Source organism: Manis javanica, chromosome 5, assembly GCF_040802235.1.
Source record: "Manis javanica isolate MJ-LG chromosome 5, MJ_LKY, whole genome shotgun sequence".
NCBI classification, from domain to species: Eukaryota; Metazoa; Chordata; class Mammalia; order Pholidota; family Manidae; genus Manis; species Manis javanica.
In genome coordinates this window covers 170827543-170847130 of record NC_133160.1, presented here as the reverse complement: position 1 = coordinate 170847130, position 19588 = coordinate 170827543, and the positions used below count along the sequence as shown (strand labels likewise).

Below are 19588 nucleotides of genomic sequence, written 5' to 3'. Positions count from 1 at the left end.
CTCACCATTTATCTTTGCAGCTTTTCTGCAAAAAGAGAATAAAAGATGTATTTTAAAAAGGGCAGGAAGACATCTTTCTCTGTGGGTCCTTGTTATTTAACTCCAGGTACACATGTGGCCATTTCAGGGCCTCCTGGTGTCTCCTGACAACAGCAGCCAGTGTCCAGCTCTCTTTGAAACTCTGCTTTGACACTTGTTCTTATTTAAATAATTAAACAAAGTGGTCATTTTTGTCTTTGTAATCTAGGTTCACAAGATCAAGTCAGCCTTTGTGGATGGAGTACTAGCGTGCATAAATAAGGTAAGTGGACCTGAACAAAGGTTGTGATTAGAAGATGATTTACACCTGAGTTCAGATATATGGAGAATTTCTCTAGATTTTCATTAATGATGAAATAATCTAATATCCTTAACACTATAAACCATGACTTTGTTATTGGTCAGGTCCCTTTGTGGCATAAAGTGACATCACACGGAGTGTCAGCCCCCATGTGCTTGGGGAAGCTGCTGGCCGCCATTCCTCCAGTTAGTTCATCTCTCCCTGCAGTCGTGTGAGGGAGGTGATGGTGCTGTAGTTTTTACAGGAGCAGCTGGCCGTCAGAGGGGTTCTGTGGCTTGTCTGACACCACACAGCTAGTGATACCCCTGTGGATGCTCGGTCCCAACTCAGTCCCTGCTGAGTTCCCCACTGCTCACCAGCCCCCTCCGCAAGCACAGGCTGGCGTAAGTGACACAAGGACCTACAAGTCCTACTGCAGCCTCTGCCTGGGTTGGGGGAGAAACCTCCCTTGCTGCCTACCCTGATCACACGTCAGAAGTTTTCTAGCACACAGAGATATTTCTGGGTCTGAGTTTAGAGCCATCAGCTCATGGTCCCCTGGAGGGGAGCAGTGACCTTGTGTGCTGTAGGCCAAGAGGCCGAGGGGCCCAGCATGTGCTTGATTTCTTGTTGCATCATCAGAGCTTAACCTGTTCTCTTCAACCGATCAAGGGCTGTGTCTCCTCTACGTGGAATCAGACTGGAACTGTGACTGGAAGACTTTCAGCCAAGCATCCGGTAAGTTAGCCTCTTTGTTAGAGGCTGGTTTCCACGCCTTGGAACTCAAGTTTTGCCTAGAGGTGTTTGCCTGTACATTTTCTGTTTCTAAATGGGGACCCAATACCGATGGGTTGTGTTTTATCCTGTTTACTCACTCAGATATTTATTTAGCACCTACTATGTTTTGGGGATCTAGTGGAGGAAGAAAACCTGTTGTGCCAACTGTGTTAAATAGGTGAGGGGGTTCTTCTGGTCCAGAGAGTCATGTGCTCTGGGGCTAAGGGGAAAAGGGACACCCTGTTCCCACTCCTCTTTGTTTTTAATTTGTACTGGACGATTTCCAGAAATGAGTTGAAATAACTGATGCTGTGATGACCACCTCCATTTCTTGTTGTTATTCAAGACCAACTCTGATGGAAAAAGTTATAAATGTCCTTGAATTTATGCAGCTTTAATAACATGTAAAGCAATTAGCTTTTTAAATGGCTGTATGTTTTTGAATTAAAGATGATTTATTACTAATTTCTCATTATAGAACAGTTCTGTAAGTACAGAAAAGAAATGTAAAAAATCTAATGAAAGTCACCTGTTATTCCACCATGCAGAATTGACTGTGGGTAACATTTTGGTGTATATCTTTCCAGATTTTTTGCTAAGCGCATGTGTTTATAAAATACTATTTTTCTACAAAAATAAAATTAGGCTCATTTTATGCTTTTTAATTTTAAGAAGTCTTAATAATATATATCAACATTGACCTGAATCTATATTTAGATGAAGTATCTAAATTATTTAAACATATGAATTAAGTATGTGAATTATTTAAACGTGCACCTAAAAATACACATACACAAGTTTGACAGACACTTCACCAAAGAACGTGGATGACAAATAAGCACATGAAAAGGTGCCCCATATCCTGTGTCATTAGGAAACCACTGGGATGCCATTGTGGAAATCCCCAAACTGGGAAGCCCAGTGCTGACCAGGATGTGGAACAAAAGAAGCCCTCACCCACTGCTGGCAGCAACATGGAACAGCCCGGCCTCTGTGGAAGGTGGAGGTTTGTTATAAAACTAAACACAGACGCACCACTGAGGCTCTTCTAGCTATTTACACAGATTATTTGAAAACTTATATGTTTGCACAGAAACCTACATGAAGATGTTTATAACAGAACACCCCTAAAGTGTGAGTGTGATAGTGACTTCTTTCCAAAGACTACCATGCGGAAGGATAGAAAGGGAGGAAGTAAAAAGGGAACTTCCCGGCAGGTACCCTGGCTGCCCGACCTCAGCCAGGTGCTGAAGGGTGACATCGCCCATGATGATCTAGTGGGTATCCTATGCCCTTGATATGTGAGTTGAGATGGCGCTTCATCTCTGCGGTTTCTTCTCCCAAACTCACTGCCCCAATCAACCAAACTCAAACTGAGAGACAGTCTACAATACAGCTGAGCAGTACTGCTCCACGTGTCAAGGTCATCAGAAACAAGGAACGCCTGACCAACTGTCACAGCCGAGGAGCCTGAAGGAGACTGACTGGGACTTAACCCAATGTGGTGCCTTGACGGAATCCTGGAAGAGAAAAGAAAAAGAAAACTGCTGAAATCCAAATAAAATGTGGAGTTAATAATGTAAAAAAAAAAAATACACATACACAGGAATATATTTTCCTCCAGACTTTTAATAAAACCTTAAACATACACATGCATATCCATACATATGTACACAGACATGTGATGACTTTGTCATTATTTGTTTTACAGAACTAGCATTCTGTTTTCCTGCCTCTTGTTTGTCTCTCGGCAACAGCTTGTGCAGTCCCTGCAGAGCCCCATTTCCCTCTCATCAGTGTGTATTCTGCTGTTCCTCAGGCAGGCCTATGCCGGGGCACACGTGTTTCACATTCATTTCTTGCCCTCTCAGAGTGAAGCTGCAATAAGCATCATGCACATAGGTCCTCGTGTGTTGGTACTTGTATTTTTCTGGGGTAGATTATCAGGTGTGGAATTCCTGGGTCAAGGATATTACATTTTTACCTTTAATAGCTATTGTTAAGATTGCCTTCCAAAATGGTTTAGCTCTCAACATCGCCACAAGCAATGTGTGGCAGTATTTTCTCCACTATCTATGGCAACTTTTCTCTCTATTGTAGTGTCATCTTAGCAAGGCTTTTCTCAGCTCCAAGATTACTTAAATATTTACCTCTGTTTTCTTAAAGAACTTTTGTTCTATCATTTTATTCACATGTGGAACTTGAATCCAGCTGCACATTGTTTAACCACAGATTATGTAGGCTACATGATAGTGCCATAAAGTGGTAGAGCTTGAATTACATTTTTTTATTGAAAGCATACAAAATATGCTTAATAATTTAATAAGTCAGATTATAACTGTTTTTGAACATTTCTAGAAAGCTAATTTCTCACACATACACTCTTCAAAAAGAAAGATACTGTTATCAGTTGACTCATCACCACCCACTTTTGTGTTCTGCTTCATGGTTATTTCTAATAATAGAAAAGTGTGAAATGTTTTTATCTTTTGGTTGACCTTTATTTGACTTTTTAATGATTTTGAGATTCTACCAGGTTGTTCTGTATTTAAACAATTCATTCCATTTTATTGCTGTGTGGTACATGTTGTATATGTGTCCCGCAATCAGTTTGTAAACTCACCTATTGATCAATATTTGGGCTGTTTACAGTTTTGGGATATTATCCAGTTTGGGTTATTACAATGCACCTTTGTGCACAGTCCTTTTATGGACATATAGTTTGTTTTCACTTGGGTAAATACCGCAGAGAGGGACAGCTCAGTCACGTGGTAGGTGTGTGTTCCACTGCTCAAGAACCTGCCAAACGGCTTCCCAGAGTCATTGTACCACTTGCCATCCACAGTACCGGATGAGAGCTCCATTTCCTTCACAGCCCATAGTACTTATGGTCAGTCTTTTTAATTTTAGCCATTCTAATAGGTGTGCAGTGGTACATCATTGTGTTTTTGATTACATTGGCTTAATCACTAATGATTATTTGCCATCCAGTTCTCTTATTCAGTGAGGCATGTAGTCAAATCTTCTGTACATTTTCATTGATTGTTTTCTTATCACTGAGTTTTGAGAGTTCTTTCTATGTTCCAGATATAAGTCCTTTCTCAGATGTATACTTTGTAAGTATTTTCTTCCAGTCTGTGGTTTGTCTTTTCATTCATTTGATTCCGTCTTTTGAAAGACTGAAATTTAAAATTTTAATGAATTCCAATTTATCAATGTGTTCTTATATGGATCATGCTTTGGTGTTGCATCTCAGAAAGCTTTGCCTAAACCAAGATCACAAAGGATTATCTTGTTTTCTTCTAGAAGTTTTATAGCTTCTGATTTTACATTTAGGTCTATGGTCCCTTTTGAGTTGATTTCTGTATATGGTATGAAGCAAGTGTCTAACTTTATCCCTGTGTAAGTGGATACCAATTGTCCCAACACTACTTGTTGAAAAGACTGACCTTCCCCCCATTTAAATACTTCAGCTCCTTTGTCAAAAAATGACATCACCATAAATATAAGGGTTTACTTCTGTTTTCTTAGATCTGTGCAATTGATCTGTATATCTCCCATACCAGTAATGCAGTGTCCTGATTATCGTAGCTTTCTAGTGAGTATTTAATTTGGGTTATGTAACTCCTTCAACATTGTTTTTGTTTTTTTCAAATGAAGGGATGTGTTTGCCATTCTGTAATGCATTTAGAGAAGTATTTAAAAACATCTATATTGACAGTGGTTATATGAGTGTTCTGTACAAGCTGCTTTGAGAACAGTGTTATTGCAGGGAATGGATATGGTAGCTTTTCTGAAATGCACTTAGAGAAGTGTTTAAAAACATGTAATAAAGATGTTTATAAATAGGAGCTCTACGTGTGTGATACTTTGGAAAGAGGTTAACATCAGGGAATGGACGTGTCGGCTCTTCTCTGATACATTTAGAGAGTGTTTATAAACACTTGTGATAGCGATGTTGGTGAGCATGACACTGCTTGCTAGAAGAGAACATTTATTTAATTGAGATATAATTCATGTATATTATATTAGTTTGAAGTGTATAGCTTAGTGATTTGATGTATACATACATTATGAAATGATCACTGGAGAAGTGTGGTTAACATCCCTCACAACATGGAGTTGCAATGTTTTTTCTTGTGATGAGAACTTTTAAGATCTCTTGGCAACTTTCATATATACAGCACAGTACAATTTATTCCAGTCACCATGCTATGTATTACATCCCCTGGACTTATTTTATTTTGACTAGGAGTGTGGAACCCCTCTAACATTGTTCTTTTTAAAAGTAATTTGGTTATTCTGGGCCCTTTGTGTTCTGATATCAGTGTTATAATCAGCTTGTTAATTCCTACAAAAAGTGCTGAGATTTGCATTAGCATTACACTGAATCTTCAATTTGATTTAGGGAGATGAACATCTTAATATTTAGTCTTCCATCTTTTGAATATTAATTTCTCCTGGCAAAACCAAGTATGGGTCTGTCTAAATATTTTGTCAGATTTATCTCTTAAGTACTTTATATTTTTGATAGGGTTGTAAATTGTATTGTTTCACCTCTCAGTTGTTCATTGCTTGTTTATAGAAATACAGTTGATTTCTATATTTTGATTTTGCATCCTACAACCTTAGGTCCAGTAAATTTTATTCTGCACATTTCATCTGATTTTTCTATATAGATGATCATGTCATGTGAATAAAGTTTTCTTTCTTCCTCTCCAATATGGATTCCTTTTAATTTTTTTTCTTGCCTGATTGCACTAACCACAACACACTGTACCATGTTGAATAGAAGTGTGGAGAGCAGACATCTTGTCTTGTTCCATATCTTAGGAGACGCTCTCACTTTTGTCAGTAAGAATGCTGTCAGCTGTGTGTTTTACCTAAGTACCCTTGACAAACTTGAGAAAGTTCCCTTCAAATAATAGTTTGCTGAGAGTTTTTATCTGGATATTGGATTTTGTCAGACTCTTTTTTGCATCTGTTAAGGTGACCATATGGTTTTTCTTTTTTAATTTATTAATATGATGAATTACATTGACAAACGTTCAAATGTTAAACCAACTCTGCATTCCTGGAATAAAGCCCGGTTGATCTTGATGTATTATCCCTTTTTTATATTGTTGGATTAGATTTGCCAAATTTTTGTTTAGAATCTTTGCATTCTCATTTAATGATGTATGTTAGCAGTTTTCTTTTATACTAATATCTTTGCCTGGTCTTGGTATTAGGGTAATGTTAACTTCAAATAATGAATTGAGAAGTATGTCCTCCCCTTCAAGTTTCTGGGAGAATTTATGTAGAATTGTTTTCATTTTCTCTCAACTGTTTGATAGAATTCAATAGGGAAGGCATCTGGGCCTGGAGGTTTTGTAGGAAAGTACTTAACTACAAATTCAATTTACTTAATAGATATATTATGTGTTAATTATCTATTTCTTCTTGAGTGAGCCTTGATAGTTGGTGTCTTTCAAGGAATTTATCCACTTCATCTGAATTGTTTAATTTATTGGCACTGAGTTCTTCATAAAATTCTCTCCTTTTAATATATGTAGTATCTGTGATGTCGCCTTTCTCATTTGTGACATTGGCAATTTGTGTATTACTCTTTTCCCCATCATCAGTTTTTGGCTTCATTAATTTTATTGTTTTTGTTTTCTATTTCATTGATTATATTTTTGATGCTTACTTTGAGTTTGATTTGCTCTCCCTTTTCTACTTTCTTAAAGTAGAATCTGAGTTTATTGATTTAAAACGTTCTTCTTTAGTGATACAGGCATTCAATACTATAAATTTTCCCCCAGGTACTGCTTTCTGACAGCTAATAAATTCTGATATGTTGTGTTTTCATTTTCATTCAATTAAAAATTTTTTCTAGTAACTCTTTCCATGTCTCCTTTGACCCATGAATTATTTAGAAGTTTGTTATTTAATTTCCAAATATGTGGTGATTTTCCAAATATTTTTCTGTTTCTGATTTTAATTTAATTCCACTGTGGTTAAAGGATATATTTTGTGTGACTTGAATCCTTTTAAATTTATTCAGACCTGTTTTTTTAAATACAATTTTATTATTAAGGTATTATTGATATATACTCTTATGAAGGTTTCACATGAAAAACAACATGGTTACTACATTCACACATACTATCCAGTCCCCCCACATACCCCAGTGCAGTCACTGTCCATCAGTGTAGTAAGATGCTACAGAGTCACTGCTTGTCTTCTCTGTGCTACACTGTCTTCCCCATGATCTCCCCCACACCATGTGTACTAATCATAATACCCCTCAATCCCCTTCTCCCTCCCTCCCGTCCGCCCTCCAACAACCCTCCCCTTTAGTAACCACTAGTCCCTTTTTGGAGTCTGTGAGTCTGCTGCTGTTTTGTTCCTTCAGTTATGCTTCGTTGTTATACTCCACAAATAAGGGAAATCATTTTTGATACTTATCTTTCTCTGCCTGGCTTATTTCACTGAGCATAATATCCTCTAGCTCCATCCATGTTGTTGCAAATGGTAGGATTTGTTTTCTTCTTATGGCTGAATAATATTCCATTGTGTATATGCACCACCTCTTCTTTATCCATTCATCTGCTGATGGACACTTAGGTTGCTTCCATGTCTTGGCTATTGTAAATAGTGCTGCGATAAACATAGGGGTGCATCTGTCTTTTTGAATCTCAGAACTTGTATTCTTTGGGTAAATTCCTAGGAGTGGAATTCCCAGGTCAAATTGTACTTCTATTTCTAGTTTTTTGAGGAACCTCCATATTGCTTTCCACAATGGATGAACTGGTTTACATTCCCACCAGCAGTGTAAGAGGGTTCCCCTTTCTCCACATCCTTGTCAGCATTTGTTGTTCTTAGTCTTTTCGATGCTGCCCATCCTAACTGGTGTGAGGTGATATCTCATTGTGATTTGAATTTGCATTTCCCTGATAATTAGTGATGTGGAGCATCTTTTCATGTGCCTGTTGGCCATCTTAATTTCTTCTTTGGAGAATTCTCTGTTCATATCCTCCACCCATTTTTTAATCAAGTCATTTGCTTTTTGGTTGCTGAGGCTGTCAGTTCTTTATATATTTTGGATGTTAACCCCTTGTCAGATATGTCATTTACAAATATATTCTCCCATACTGTAGGATGCCTTTTGTTCTGCTGATGGTGTCCTTTGCTCTACAGAAGCTTTTTAGTTTGATGTAGTCCCATTTGTTCATTTTTTATGTTGTTTCCCTTGCCCAAGGAGATGCATTCAGGAAAAAGTTGCTCATGTTTATATTCAGGAAATTTTTGCCTATGTTGTCTTCTAAGAGTTTTATGGTTTCATGACTTACATTCAGGTCTTTGATCCATTTAGAGTTTACTTTTGTGTGTGGGGTTAGACAATAATCCAGTTTCATTCTCTTGTATGTAGCTGTCCAGTTTTGCCAACACCAGCTTTAGAAGAGGCTGTCATATCCCCATTGTGTGTCCATGGCTCCTTTATTGTATATTAATTCACCATATATGCTTGGGTTTATATCTGGACTCTCTAGTCTGTTTCTTTGGTCTATGGGTCTGTTCTTGTGCCAGTACCAAATAGTCTTGGTTACTGTGGCTTTGCAGTAGAGCTTGAAGTTGGGGAGTGTAAACCTCCCATCTTTATTCTTCCTTCTCAGGATTGCTTTGGCTATTCAAGGTCTTTTGTGGTGCCATATGAATTTGCTCTAGTTTGTTGAAGAATGCTGTTGGTATTTTTATAGGGATTGCATTGAATCTGTATATTGACTTAGGCAGAATGGCCATTTTGACAATATTAATTCTTCCTATCCATGAGCATGGGATGTATTTCCATTTATTGGTATCTTCTTTAATTTCCTTCATAAGTGTATTGTAGTTTCCAGGGTATAGGTCTTGGTTAGGTTTATTCCCAACTATTTTATTCTTTTTGATGCAATTGTGAATGGAATTGTTTTCCTGATTTGTCTTTCTGCTAGTTCATCATTAGTGTATAGCAATGTAACAGCTTTCTGTGTATTAGTTTTGTATCCTGCAACTTTGCTGAATTTAGATATGAGCTCTAGTAGTTTTGGAGTGGATTCTTTATGATATTTCATGTACAGTGTCATGTCATCTGCAAACAGTGATGGTTTAACTTCTTCTTTACCAATCTGGATGCCTTTTATTTCTTTGTGTTGTCTGCTTGCCTTGGCTAGGACCTCCAGAACTATGTTGAATAAAAGTGGGGAGAGTGGGCATCCTTTTCGTGTTCCCGATCATAAAGGAAAAGCTTTCAACTTCTTGCTGTAAAGTATGATGTTGGCTGTGGGTTTGTCATATATGGCCATTGTTATGTTGAGGTACTTGCCCTCTACACCCATTTTGTTGAGAGTTTTTATCATGAATGGATATTCAATTTTGTTCTAATGTTTTTCAGCATCTATGGAGATGATTGTATGGTTTTTGTCCTTTTTGTTGATGTGGTGGATGATGTTGATGGATTTTCTAAAATTGTACCATCCCTGCATCCCTAGAATAAATCCTACTTGATCATGATGGATGATCTTCTTGATGTATTTTTAAATTTAGTTTGCTAATATTTTGTTGAATATTTTTGCATCTATGTTCATCAGGGATATAGATCTGTAATTTTCTTTTTTTGTGGTGTCATTGTCTGGTTTTGGTGTTAGAGTGATGCTGGCCTCATGGAATGAGTTTGGAAGTATTCCCTCCTCTTCTACTTTTTGGAAAACTTTAAGGAGGATGGGTATTAGGTCTTCACTAAATGTTTGACAGAATTCAGCGGTGAAGCCATCTAGATAGGGGTTTTGTTCTTAGGTAGTTTTTTGATAACCAATTCAATTTTGTTGCTGGTAATTAGTCTGTTAAGATTTTGTGTTTCTTCCTGGGTCAGCCTTGGAAGGTTGTATTTTTCTAGAAAGTTGTCCATTTCTTCTAGTTTATCCAGTTTGTTAGCATATAATTTTTCATAGCATTCTCTAATAATTCTTTGTATTTTTGTGGTGTCCATAGTGATTTTTCCTTTCTCATTTCTGATTCTGTTTATGTGTGTAGATTATCCTTTTTTCTTGGTAAGTCTGGCTAGGGGTTTATCTATTTTGTAGATTTTCTCAAAAAACCAGCTCCTGCTTTCATTGATTCTTTCTATTGTTTTATTCTTCTTAATTTTATTTATTTCTGCTCTAATCTTCATTATGTCCCTCCTTCTACTGACTTTGGGCCTCATCTGTTCTTCCTTTTCTAGTTTCGTTAATTGTGAGTTTAGACTGTTCATATGGAATTGTTCTTCTTTCCTGAGGTAGGCCTATATTGCAGTATACTTCCCTCTTAGCATGGCCTTTGCTGCGTCCCACAGATTTCGGGGTGTTGAATTATTGTCTTTTGTCTCCATATATTGCTTGATCTCTTTTTATTTGGTCATTGATTCATTGCTTATTTAGGAGCATGTTGTGAAGCCTCCATGTGTTTGTGGGCTCTTTTGTTTTCTTTGCATAGTTTATTTGTAGTTTCATACCTTTGTGATCTGAGAAGCTGGTTGATACAATTTCAATCTTTTTGAATTCACTGAGGCTCTTTTTGTAGGCTAGTATATGATCTATTCTTGAAAATGTTCCATGTGCACTTGAGAAGAATGTGTATGCTACTGTTTCTGGGTGAAGTGTTCTGTGGATGTCTGTTAAGTCCATCTGTTCTAATGTGTTGTTCAGTGCCTCTGTCTTCTTACTTGTTTTCTGTCTCCTTAATCTGTCCTTTGGAGTGAGTGGTGTGTTGAAGCCTCCTAAAATGAATGCATTATATTCTGTTTCCCTCCTAAATCTGTTTGTATTCATTTCACATATGTATGTGCTCCTCTTTTTGGTGCATAGATATTTATAATGGTTATATCCTCTTGTTGGACTGACCCCTTTATCATTATGTAATGTTTTTCTTTGTCTCTTGTGACTTTCTTTGTTTTGAAGTCTATTTTATCTGATACAAGCACTCTAGCTCCTGCTTTTTTCACCCTATTTGTTGTGTGAAATATCTTTTTCCATCCCTTCACTTTTAGTCTCTGTATGTGTTTAGGTTTGAAGTGAGTTTCTTGTAGGCAGCATATAGACGGGTCTTGTTTTTTTATCCATTCAGTGACTCTGTGTCTTTTGATTGGTGCATTCAGACCATTTACATTTAGGGTGATTATTGATAGGTATATACTTATTGCCATTGCAGGCTTCAGATTTGTGGTACCAAAGGGTCAACGGTAACTTCCTTTCTATATAACAGTCTATTTTAACTCAGTTTGTGTGCTGTTACAAACACAACCTAAAGCTTCTTCTTTTTTCTTCCTCCTTTTTCTTCCTCTTCCAGTCTTTATATATTAAGTATCATTCTGTACTCTTTGTCTATCCATTGATTGATTTTGGGGGTAGTTGATTTGATTTTGCATCTGCTTAGTAATTAATTGTTTACTTTCTTTGCTGTGGTTTTATTTCCCCTGGTGACAGATATTTAGCCTTAGAAGCACTTCCATCTATGGCAGTCGCTCAAAAATGCACTGTAGAGGTGGTTTGTGGGAGGTAAGTTCTCTCAGCTTTTGCTTATCTAAAAATTGTTCAATCCCTCTTTCAAATTTAAATAATAATCTTGCAGGGTAGAGCATTCTTGGTGCAAGGCCCTTCTGCTTCATTGCGTTAAATATATTATGCCACTCCCTTCCAGCCTGTAAGGTTTCTTTTGAGAAGTTTGATGATAGCCTGATGGGTTTTCCTTTGTATGTGATCTTTTTTTCTCTATCTAGCTGCTTTTAAAAGTCTGTCCTTATCCTGAATCTTTGCCATTTTAATTATTACATGCCTTGGTGTTGTCTTCCCTGGGTCCCTTGTGTTGGGAGATCTCTGCACCTCCATGGCCTGAGAGACTATCTCCTTCCCGAGATTGGGGAAGTTCTCAGCAGTTACCTCCTCAAAGACACTTTCTATTCCTTTTTCTCTCTCTTATTCTGGTCCCCCTATAATGTGAATATTGTTCCATTTGGATTGGTCACAGAGCTCTCTCAATATTCTTTCATTCTTAGAGATCCTTTTTTCTCTCTGTGCCTCAGCTTCTTTGTATTCCTCTTTTCTAGTTTCCTTTTGATTTACCATCTCTTCTGCTGCATCTAAATCCCTCTATTGTATGTTACATTTCAGATATGGAATTTCTTAATGATTGAATCTCCATCATCCTAAATTCATCCCTGATTTCTTAAATATTTTTCTGTACCTCCAGGAGCATGTTTATGATTTTTATTTTAAAACTGTCTTTTAGGAAGATTGGTGAGTTCAGTTTCATTTAGCCCTTTTTCTGGTGTTTGTGAGTTTTTTGCTTGAACCAGGTTCCTTTGATGTTTTTTATTTGTATGTGGCACCCACTAGTGCCCAGAAGCTCTAGTCTCTAGCTGCTCAGCCCCTGGAGTGAGGTTGGGGATTGCAGGGGCGTGGCTGAGGGGAGGAGATAGCTGTTTCCTGCCTCCTGGCTGCAGTGCCTCTCTCCACTGTCAAAACCAGTGGGCCAATCACACAGATGTAAGCCTCTGTGCTTTGTGTCTCTAGCTGCCATGGGCATTACCTCCCTCTGAGTGGCCTGACACCAGGGCAGGGTCTGCCAGTTTGTGAGCCAGTGCCAGCTGGCCAGGAGGAAGGCACAGCTGGCTGCATATCACAGTGGGGGGCCTCAGAGCTGAGAAGCCAGCCAGGACACTGGAGTGCCTGAAGCTCCTGAAAGTTCCCAACCTGCTGGGCAGAGCGCGCCCAGAGAACCTTGTCCACCTATCTCCTCTCCCACACAGCAAGCTCTGTGCAAACCCCACCCCTTCAGCAGCAGCCGTCTCCCTGCTAGGAAGCCTCTCAGACTACCCACCCTTTCTTTGCCCCCAAGCAGCTGGATGTGGATCCCTGTCCTCCACAAATGGCTGGAATCTCAGTCTCTCTGAGTATTCTCCCTGTCTTAGCTTTCCAACCCCATGAATCTCCAGAGCACCATGCAATGTAGGTTTGTGCTCCCAAAGCAGGCCTCCAGGGCTGGGTGTTCAGCAGTCCCAGGCCTCCACCCCATCCCTGCTCTGTTTCTTTTCCTCCCACCAGTAAGCTGGGGTGGGGGAAGGGCTTGGGCCTGCCAGATCAAGGCTTTGGTACATTACCCTTTTTCATGAGGTCTGCTCTGTTCTCCAGGTGTATGCAGTCTGGTGCAGCCCTCTTTCCTGTTGCTCTTTTAGGATTATCTCTATTAACTAAATTCTCATATTATATGTGCTTTTGAGAGTTCTCTGTCTCACCTCTCAAGCTGCCATCTTCAATCACTCTATGTCATTTATATTTGAAGGAGGGATTAAATAATTTCCAGGTAAGTAAAGCTGAGAGAATTTACCTTCCGCAGACCATCTCTACAGTATATTCTGGAGGGACTGCTATAGATGTAAGTGTTCCTAAGGCTAAATAACTGTCACCAGAGGAAAAAAAACCTCAGTAATTATTTACTAAGCAGATGCAAAATTAAATCAACTAACCCCAAAGTCAGTCAAGGGATAGACACAGAGTACAGAATATGATACCTAATATATAAAAAATAGAGGAGGAAGAAAAAGGAGGGGGAAAAAAAGAACCTTTAGATTGTGTTTGTAATAGCATACTAAGTGAGTTAAGTTAGACTGTTATATAGAAAGGAAGTTACCCTTGAACCTTTATTAACCACCAATCTAAAGCCTGCAGTGGCAATAAGTACATACCTATTGATATTTATCATAAATGTAAATGGTCTGAATGCACCAATCAAAAGACACAGAGTCACTGAATGGATAAAAAAACAAGACCCGGCCACCATCCAAAAGACAAACAACAACAAATGTTGGCGAGGCTGTGGAGAAAGGGGAACCCTCCTACACTGCTGGTGGGAATGTAAATTAGTTCAACTATTGTGGAAAAGCAGTATGGAGGTTCCTCAAAAAGCTCATAATAGAAATACCATTTGACCCAGGAATTCCACTTCTAGGAATTTACCCTAAGAATACAGCAGCCCAGTTTGAAAAAGACAGATGCACTCCTGTGTTTATCACTGCACTATTTACAATAGCCAATAAATGGAAGCAACCTAAGTGTCCATCAGTAGATGAATGGATAAAGAAGCTGTGGTACATATGCACAATGAAATATTATTCAGCCATAAGAAGAAAACAAATCCTACCATTTGCAACAACATGGATGGAGCTGGAGGGTATTATGCTCAGTGAAATTAGCCAGGCAGAGAAAGACAAGTATCAGGAATGATTTCACTCATCTGTGGAGTATAAGAACAAAGCAAAAACTGAAGGAACAAAACAGCAGCAGACTCACAGAACCCAAAAATGGACTAACAGCTACCAAAGGGAAAGGGACTGGGGAGGATGGGTGGGAAGGGAGGGATAAGGGGGGTGAAGAAATGGGCCATTCAGATTAGCATGTGTAATATCGGAGGAGGCACAGGGAGGGCTGTACAACACAGAGAAGACAGGTAGTGACTCTACAGCATCTTACTATGCTGATGGACAGTGACTGTAATGGGGTTTGTGGAGGGAACTTGGTGAAGGGGGGAGTCTAGTAAACATAATGTTCCTCATGTAATTTTAGATTAATGACAACAACAACAACAAAAAAAAAAAACAAGACCCGTCTATATGCTGCCTATAAGAGACCTACTTCAAACTCAATGACCAACACAGACTGAAAGTAAAGGGATGGAAAAAGATATTTCATGCGACGAATAGGGAGAAAAAAGCAGGAGTTGCAGTACTTCTATCAAACAAAATAAACTTCAAAACAAAGAAAGTAACAAGAGACAAAGAAGGACATTACATAATGATAAAGGGATCAGTCCAACAAGCTGATATAACCATTATAAATATCTGTGCACCCAACACAGGAGCACCGACATATGTGAAACAAACACTAACAATTAAAGGAGGAAGTAGAATGCAATGCATTCATTTTAGGAGACATCAACACACCACTCACTCCAAAGGACAGATCAACGAGACCGAAAACAAGTAAGGACACAGAGGCACTGAACAACACACTAGAACAAATGGACTTAACGGACATCTACAGAACTGTACACCCAAAAGTCCATATAGAGCATTTCCCAGAATAGACCACATACAAGGCCACAAAAAGAGCCTCAGTAAATTCAAAAAGATTAAATTCTACCAACCAACTTCTCAGATCACAAAGGTATAAAACTAGAAATAAATTGTACAAAGAAAACAAAAAGCCCAAAAACACATGGAGGCTTAACAACCTGCTCCTAAATAATCAATGGATCAATGACCAAATTAAAACAGAGATCAAGCAATATATGGAAACAAATGACAACAACAGCACAATGCCCCAAATTCTGTGGGATGCAGTGAAGGCAGTTCAAAGAGGAAAGTATATAGCAATCCAGGCCTATTTAAAGAAGGAAGAACAATCCCAACTGAATAGTCTAAATTCATAATTAACGACACTAGACAAAGAAGAACAAATGAGGCCCAAAGTCAGTAGAAGGAGAGACATAATAAAGATTAGAGCAGAAATAAATAAAATTGAGAAGAATAAAACAATAGAAATAATCAATGAAAGCAGGAGCTGGTTCTTCAAGAAAATAAACAAAATAGATAAACCCCTAGCCAGACTTATCAAGAGAAAAAGAGAACTACACACATAAACAGAATCAGAAATGGAGAAAGGAAACATAACTATGGACACCACAGAAATACAAAGAATTATGAGAGAATACTATGAAAAATTATATGCTAACAAACTGGATAACCTAGAAGAAATGGACAACTTTCTAGAAAAATACAACTTTCCAAGGCTGACCCAAGAAGAAACAGGAAATCTGAATAGACCAATTACCAGCAAGAAAATTGAATCAGTAATCAAAAAACTACCTAAGAACAAAACTCCTGTACCAGATGGTTTCACTGCTGAATTTTATCAAACATTTCATGAACACCTAATACCCATCCTCCTTAAAGTTTTCCAAACAGTAAAAGAGGAGGGAATACTCCCAACTCACTCTACGAGGCCAGCATCACTCTAATACCAAAACCAGACAAAGACACCACAAAAATAGAAAATTACAGACCAATACACCTGATGAACATAGATGCAAAAGTACTCAACAAAATATTCACAAACCAAATTCAGAAATACATCAAGAGGATCATATACCATGAGCAAGTGGAATTCATCTCAGGGATTCAAGGATGGGACAACATTCTAAAATCCATCAACATCATCCACCACATCAATAAAAAGGACAAAAACCACATGATAATCTCCAGTGATGCTGAAAAAGCATTCAACAAAATCCCAACACCCACTCATGATAAATACTCACAACAAAATGGGTATAGAGGGCAAGTACCTCAACATAACAATGGCCATATATGAGAAACCCACAGCCAACATCATACTTAACAGCGAGAAGCTGAAAGCTTTTCACCTAAGATTGGGAACAAGACAAGGATGCCCACTCTCCCTGCTTTGATTCAACATAGTACTGGATGTACTAGCCATGGCAATCAGACAAAACAAAGAAATACAAGGCATCCAGATTAGTAAAGAAGAAGTCAAACTGTCACTATTTGCAGATGACATGATAGTGTACATAAAACACCCTAAAGACTCCACTCCAAAACTACTAGAACTAATATCTGAATTCAGCTAAGTTTCAGGATACAAAATTAATACACAGAAATATGTTGCATTCCTAAACACTAATGATGAACTAGCAGAAAGAGAAATTAGGAAAACAATTCTATTCACAGTTGCATCAAAAAGAATAAAATAGAAGAGAACCAAGATGGTGGCGTGAGTAGAGCAGCGGAAATCTCCTCCCAAAACCATATGTATTTTTGAAAATACAACAAATACAACTAATCCTAAAATAGAGACCAGAATACACAGGACAGCAGTCAGACCACATCCACACCTGCGAGAACCCAGTGCCTCGCGAAGGGGGTAAGATACAAGCCGCAGCCCAGCAGGACCCGAGGCCCTGCACCCCAGCTCCCGGCCGGAGGAGAGGAGTCGGAGCAGGGAGGGAGAGGGAGCCCAGGACTGCTAACCATCCAGCCCTAGTCATCCGGACTGGAGCGCAGACACAGGGCATGCATGGGGTGCTGGGAACTAGGGAAACAGGACAGTAAGACCTGTGAGTGGGTCCCCGCAACCGGCGCACCCGGGACAAAGAAAAGCAAGTGCTTTTTGAAAGTCTTAAAGGGACAGTGACCCCACAGCTGGATGGAGGTGTTCCGGGACACTCAGCTCAACAGCTGGGAACCTGGGGAACTCTGGGCACCCGAACCCCCGCAGCGCAGCTCGGAGGCCCTTCACCATGATAAACAGCCTCCCATCTGTTCCCCCTCCAATGTGGCTCTGCCATATTGGAGCAGCAGCCTGAGGCAGGCTATGCCCACAGCAACTGCAGAGCTAAATAAACTCCATAGCGGCCGGGCAAGATTAGAAGCCCCATCTGTGCACAGCTGCCCAGCATAAGCCGCTAGAGGCCACTGTTGTCCCAGGAGAGGAAGGCCACAAACTGGCAAGAAGGGACTTTCTCTTACCCAACACATGCGCCAGCTCCCCACAAATATATCTATCGCCATGAAAAGGCAGAAGAAATTGATACAGACCAAGATCACAGAGGCAAACCCTGAGAAGGAGATAGACCTAACCAGTCTTCCTGAAAAAGAATTAAAAATAAAGCTCATAAGCATGCTGATGGAGCTGCAGAGAAATATGCAAGAGCTAAGGGATGACGTCCAGAGGGAGATTACAGAAACGAAACAATCTCTGGAAGAATTTATAAACTGAATGGATAAGATGCAAGAGGCCATTAATGGAATAGAAACCAGAGAACAGGAATTCATAGAAGCTGACAGAGAGAGATAAAAGGATCTCCAGGAATGAAAGAATATAAAGAGAACTGTGTGACCAATCCAAAAGAAACAATATCCGCATTATAGGGGTACCAGAAGAAGAAGAGGGAGAAAAAGGAATAGAAAGAGTATTTGAAGAAATAATTGCTGAAAACTTCCCCAAACTGGGGGAGGAAATAATCGATCAGACTACGGAAGTACACAGAACTCCCAACAGAAGGGACCCAAGGAGGACAACACCAAGACACATAATAATTAAAATGGCAAAGATCAAGGACAAGGACAGAGTATTAAAGGCAGCTAGAGAGGAAAAAGGTCACCTACAAAGGAAAACCCATCAGGCTATCATAAGACTTCTCAACAGAAGCCTTACAGGCCAGAAGAGAATGGCAGGATATATTTAATACAATGAAAGAGAAGGGCCTTGAACCAAGAATACTGTATCCAGTACGACTATCATTTAAATATGAAGGAGGGATTAAACAATTCCCAGATAAACAAAAGTTGAGGGAATTTGCCTCCCACAAACCACCTTTACAGGGTATTTAGGAGGGACTGCTCTAGATGGGAGCACTTCTAAGACTAAATAGATGTCACCAGTGAAAATAAAATCACAGCTAAGAAAGCAGACCAATCAAATACTAACTAAAGGCAAAAAATAAAATCAACTACCCACAAAAGCAGTTAAAGGAAGCACAAAAGAGCACAGAATAAAACAACCAACATATAGAGAATGGAGGAGGAGGAATAAGAAGGAAGAAAAATAAAGAATGACCAGACAGTGTTTAAAATAGCTCAATAAGTGAGTTAAGTTAGACAGTAAGATACTAAAGAAGCTAACCTTGAACCTTTGGCAACCACGAATCTAAAGCCCGCAATGGCAATAAGTACATATCTTTAAATAATCACCCTAAATGTAAATGGACTGAATGCACCAATCAAAAGACACAGAATAATAGAATGGATAAAAAAGCAAGACCCATGTCTATGCTGCTTACAAGAGACTCACCTCAAACCCAAAGACTATAGGAACAAAGAAAGATTGAAGGAACAAAGCAGCAGCTGAGTCGTAGAGCCTAGAAATGGACTGGCAGTTGCCAGGGGGAGGGGGACTGGGGAGAGGGGGAGGTAGGGGAGGGATAAGGGTTGGGAAAAAGAGAGGAGACATTACGATTGGCATGTATAGTGGGGGGGGCATGGGGAGGGCTGTGCAGCCAGGGAGGACAAGTGGTGATCTACAGCATCTTGCTACACTGATGGACAGTACTGTGATGGGGCTTGTGGGGGAAATTTGGTGAGGGGGAGACCCTGGTGAGCATAATATTCTTCATGTAATTGTAGATTAATGACAACAAAATTAATTAATTAATTAATTAATTAATTAATTAAAAGAATAAAATACTTAGGAATAAACCTAACCAAGGGAGTGAAAGACCTATAGTCTGAAAACTACAAGACACTCATGAGAGAAATTAAGGAGGACACTAACAAATGGAAACTCATCCCAAGCTCTTGGGTAGGAAGAATTAATATTGTCAAAATGGCCATCCTGCCTAAAACAATCTACAGATTCAATG

The 19588-nt window shown here is 39.1% G+C and overlaps 1 protein-coding gene across 1 annotated transcript in view; it reads left to right on the top strand.

Moving 5' to 3' along the window:
* POLN (DNA polymerase nu) overlaps positions 1–19588 on the top strand; it is a 153390-nt gene that overhangs the window by 54727 nt on the left and 79075 nt on the right. Inside the window, exons 13-14 of the mRNA XM_073237950.1 lie at positions 248–301; positions 992–1057. Of these exons, the coding sequence (XP_073094051.1) occupies positions 248–301; positions 992–1057 (120 nt within the window). The remainder of the gene's footprint in view (positions 1–247; positions 302–991; positions 1058–19588) is intronic.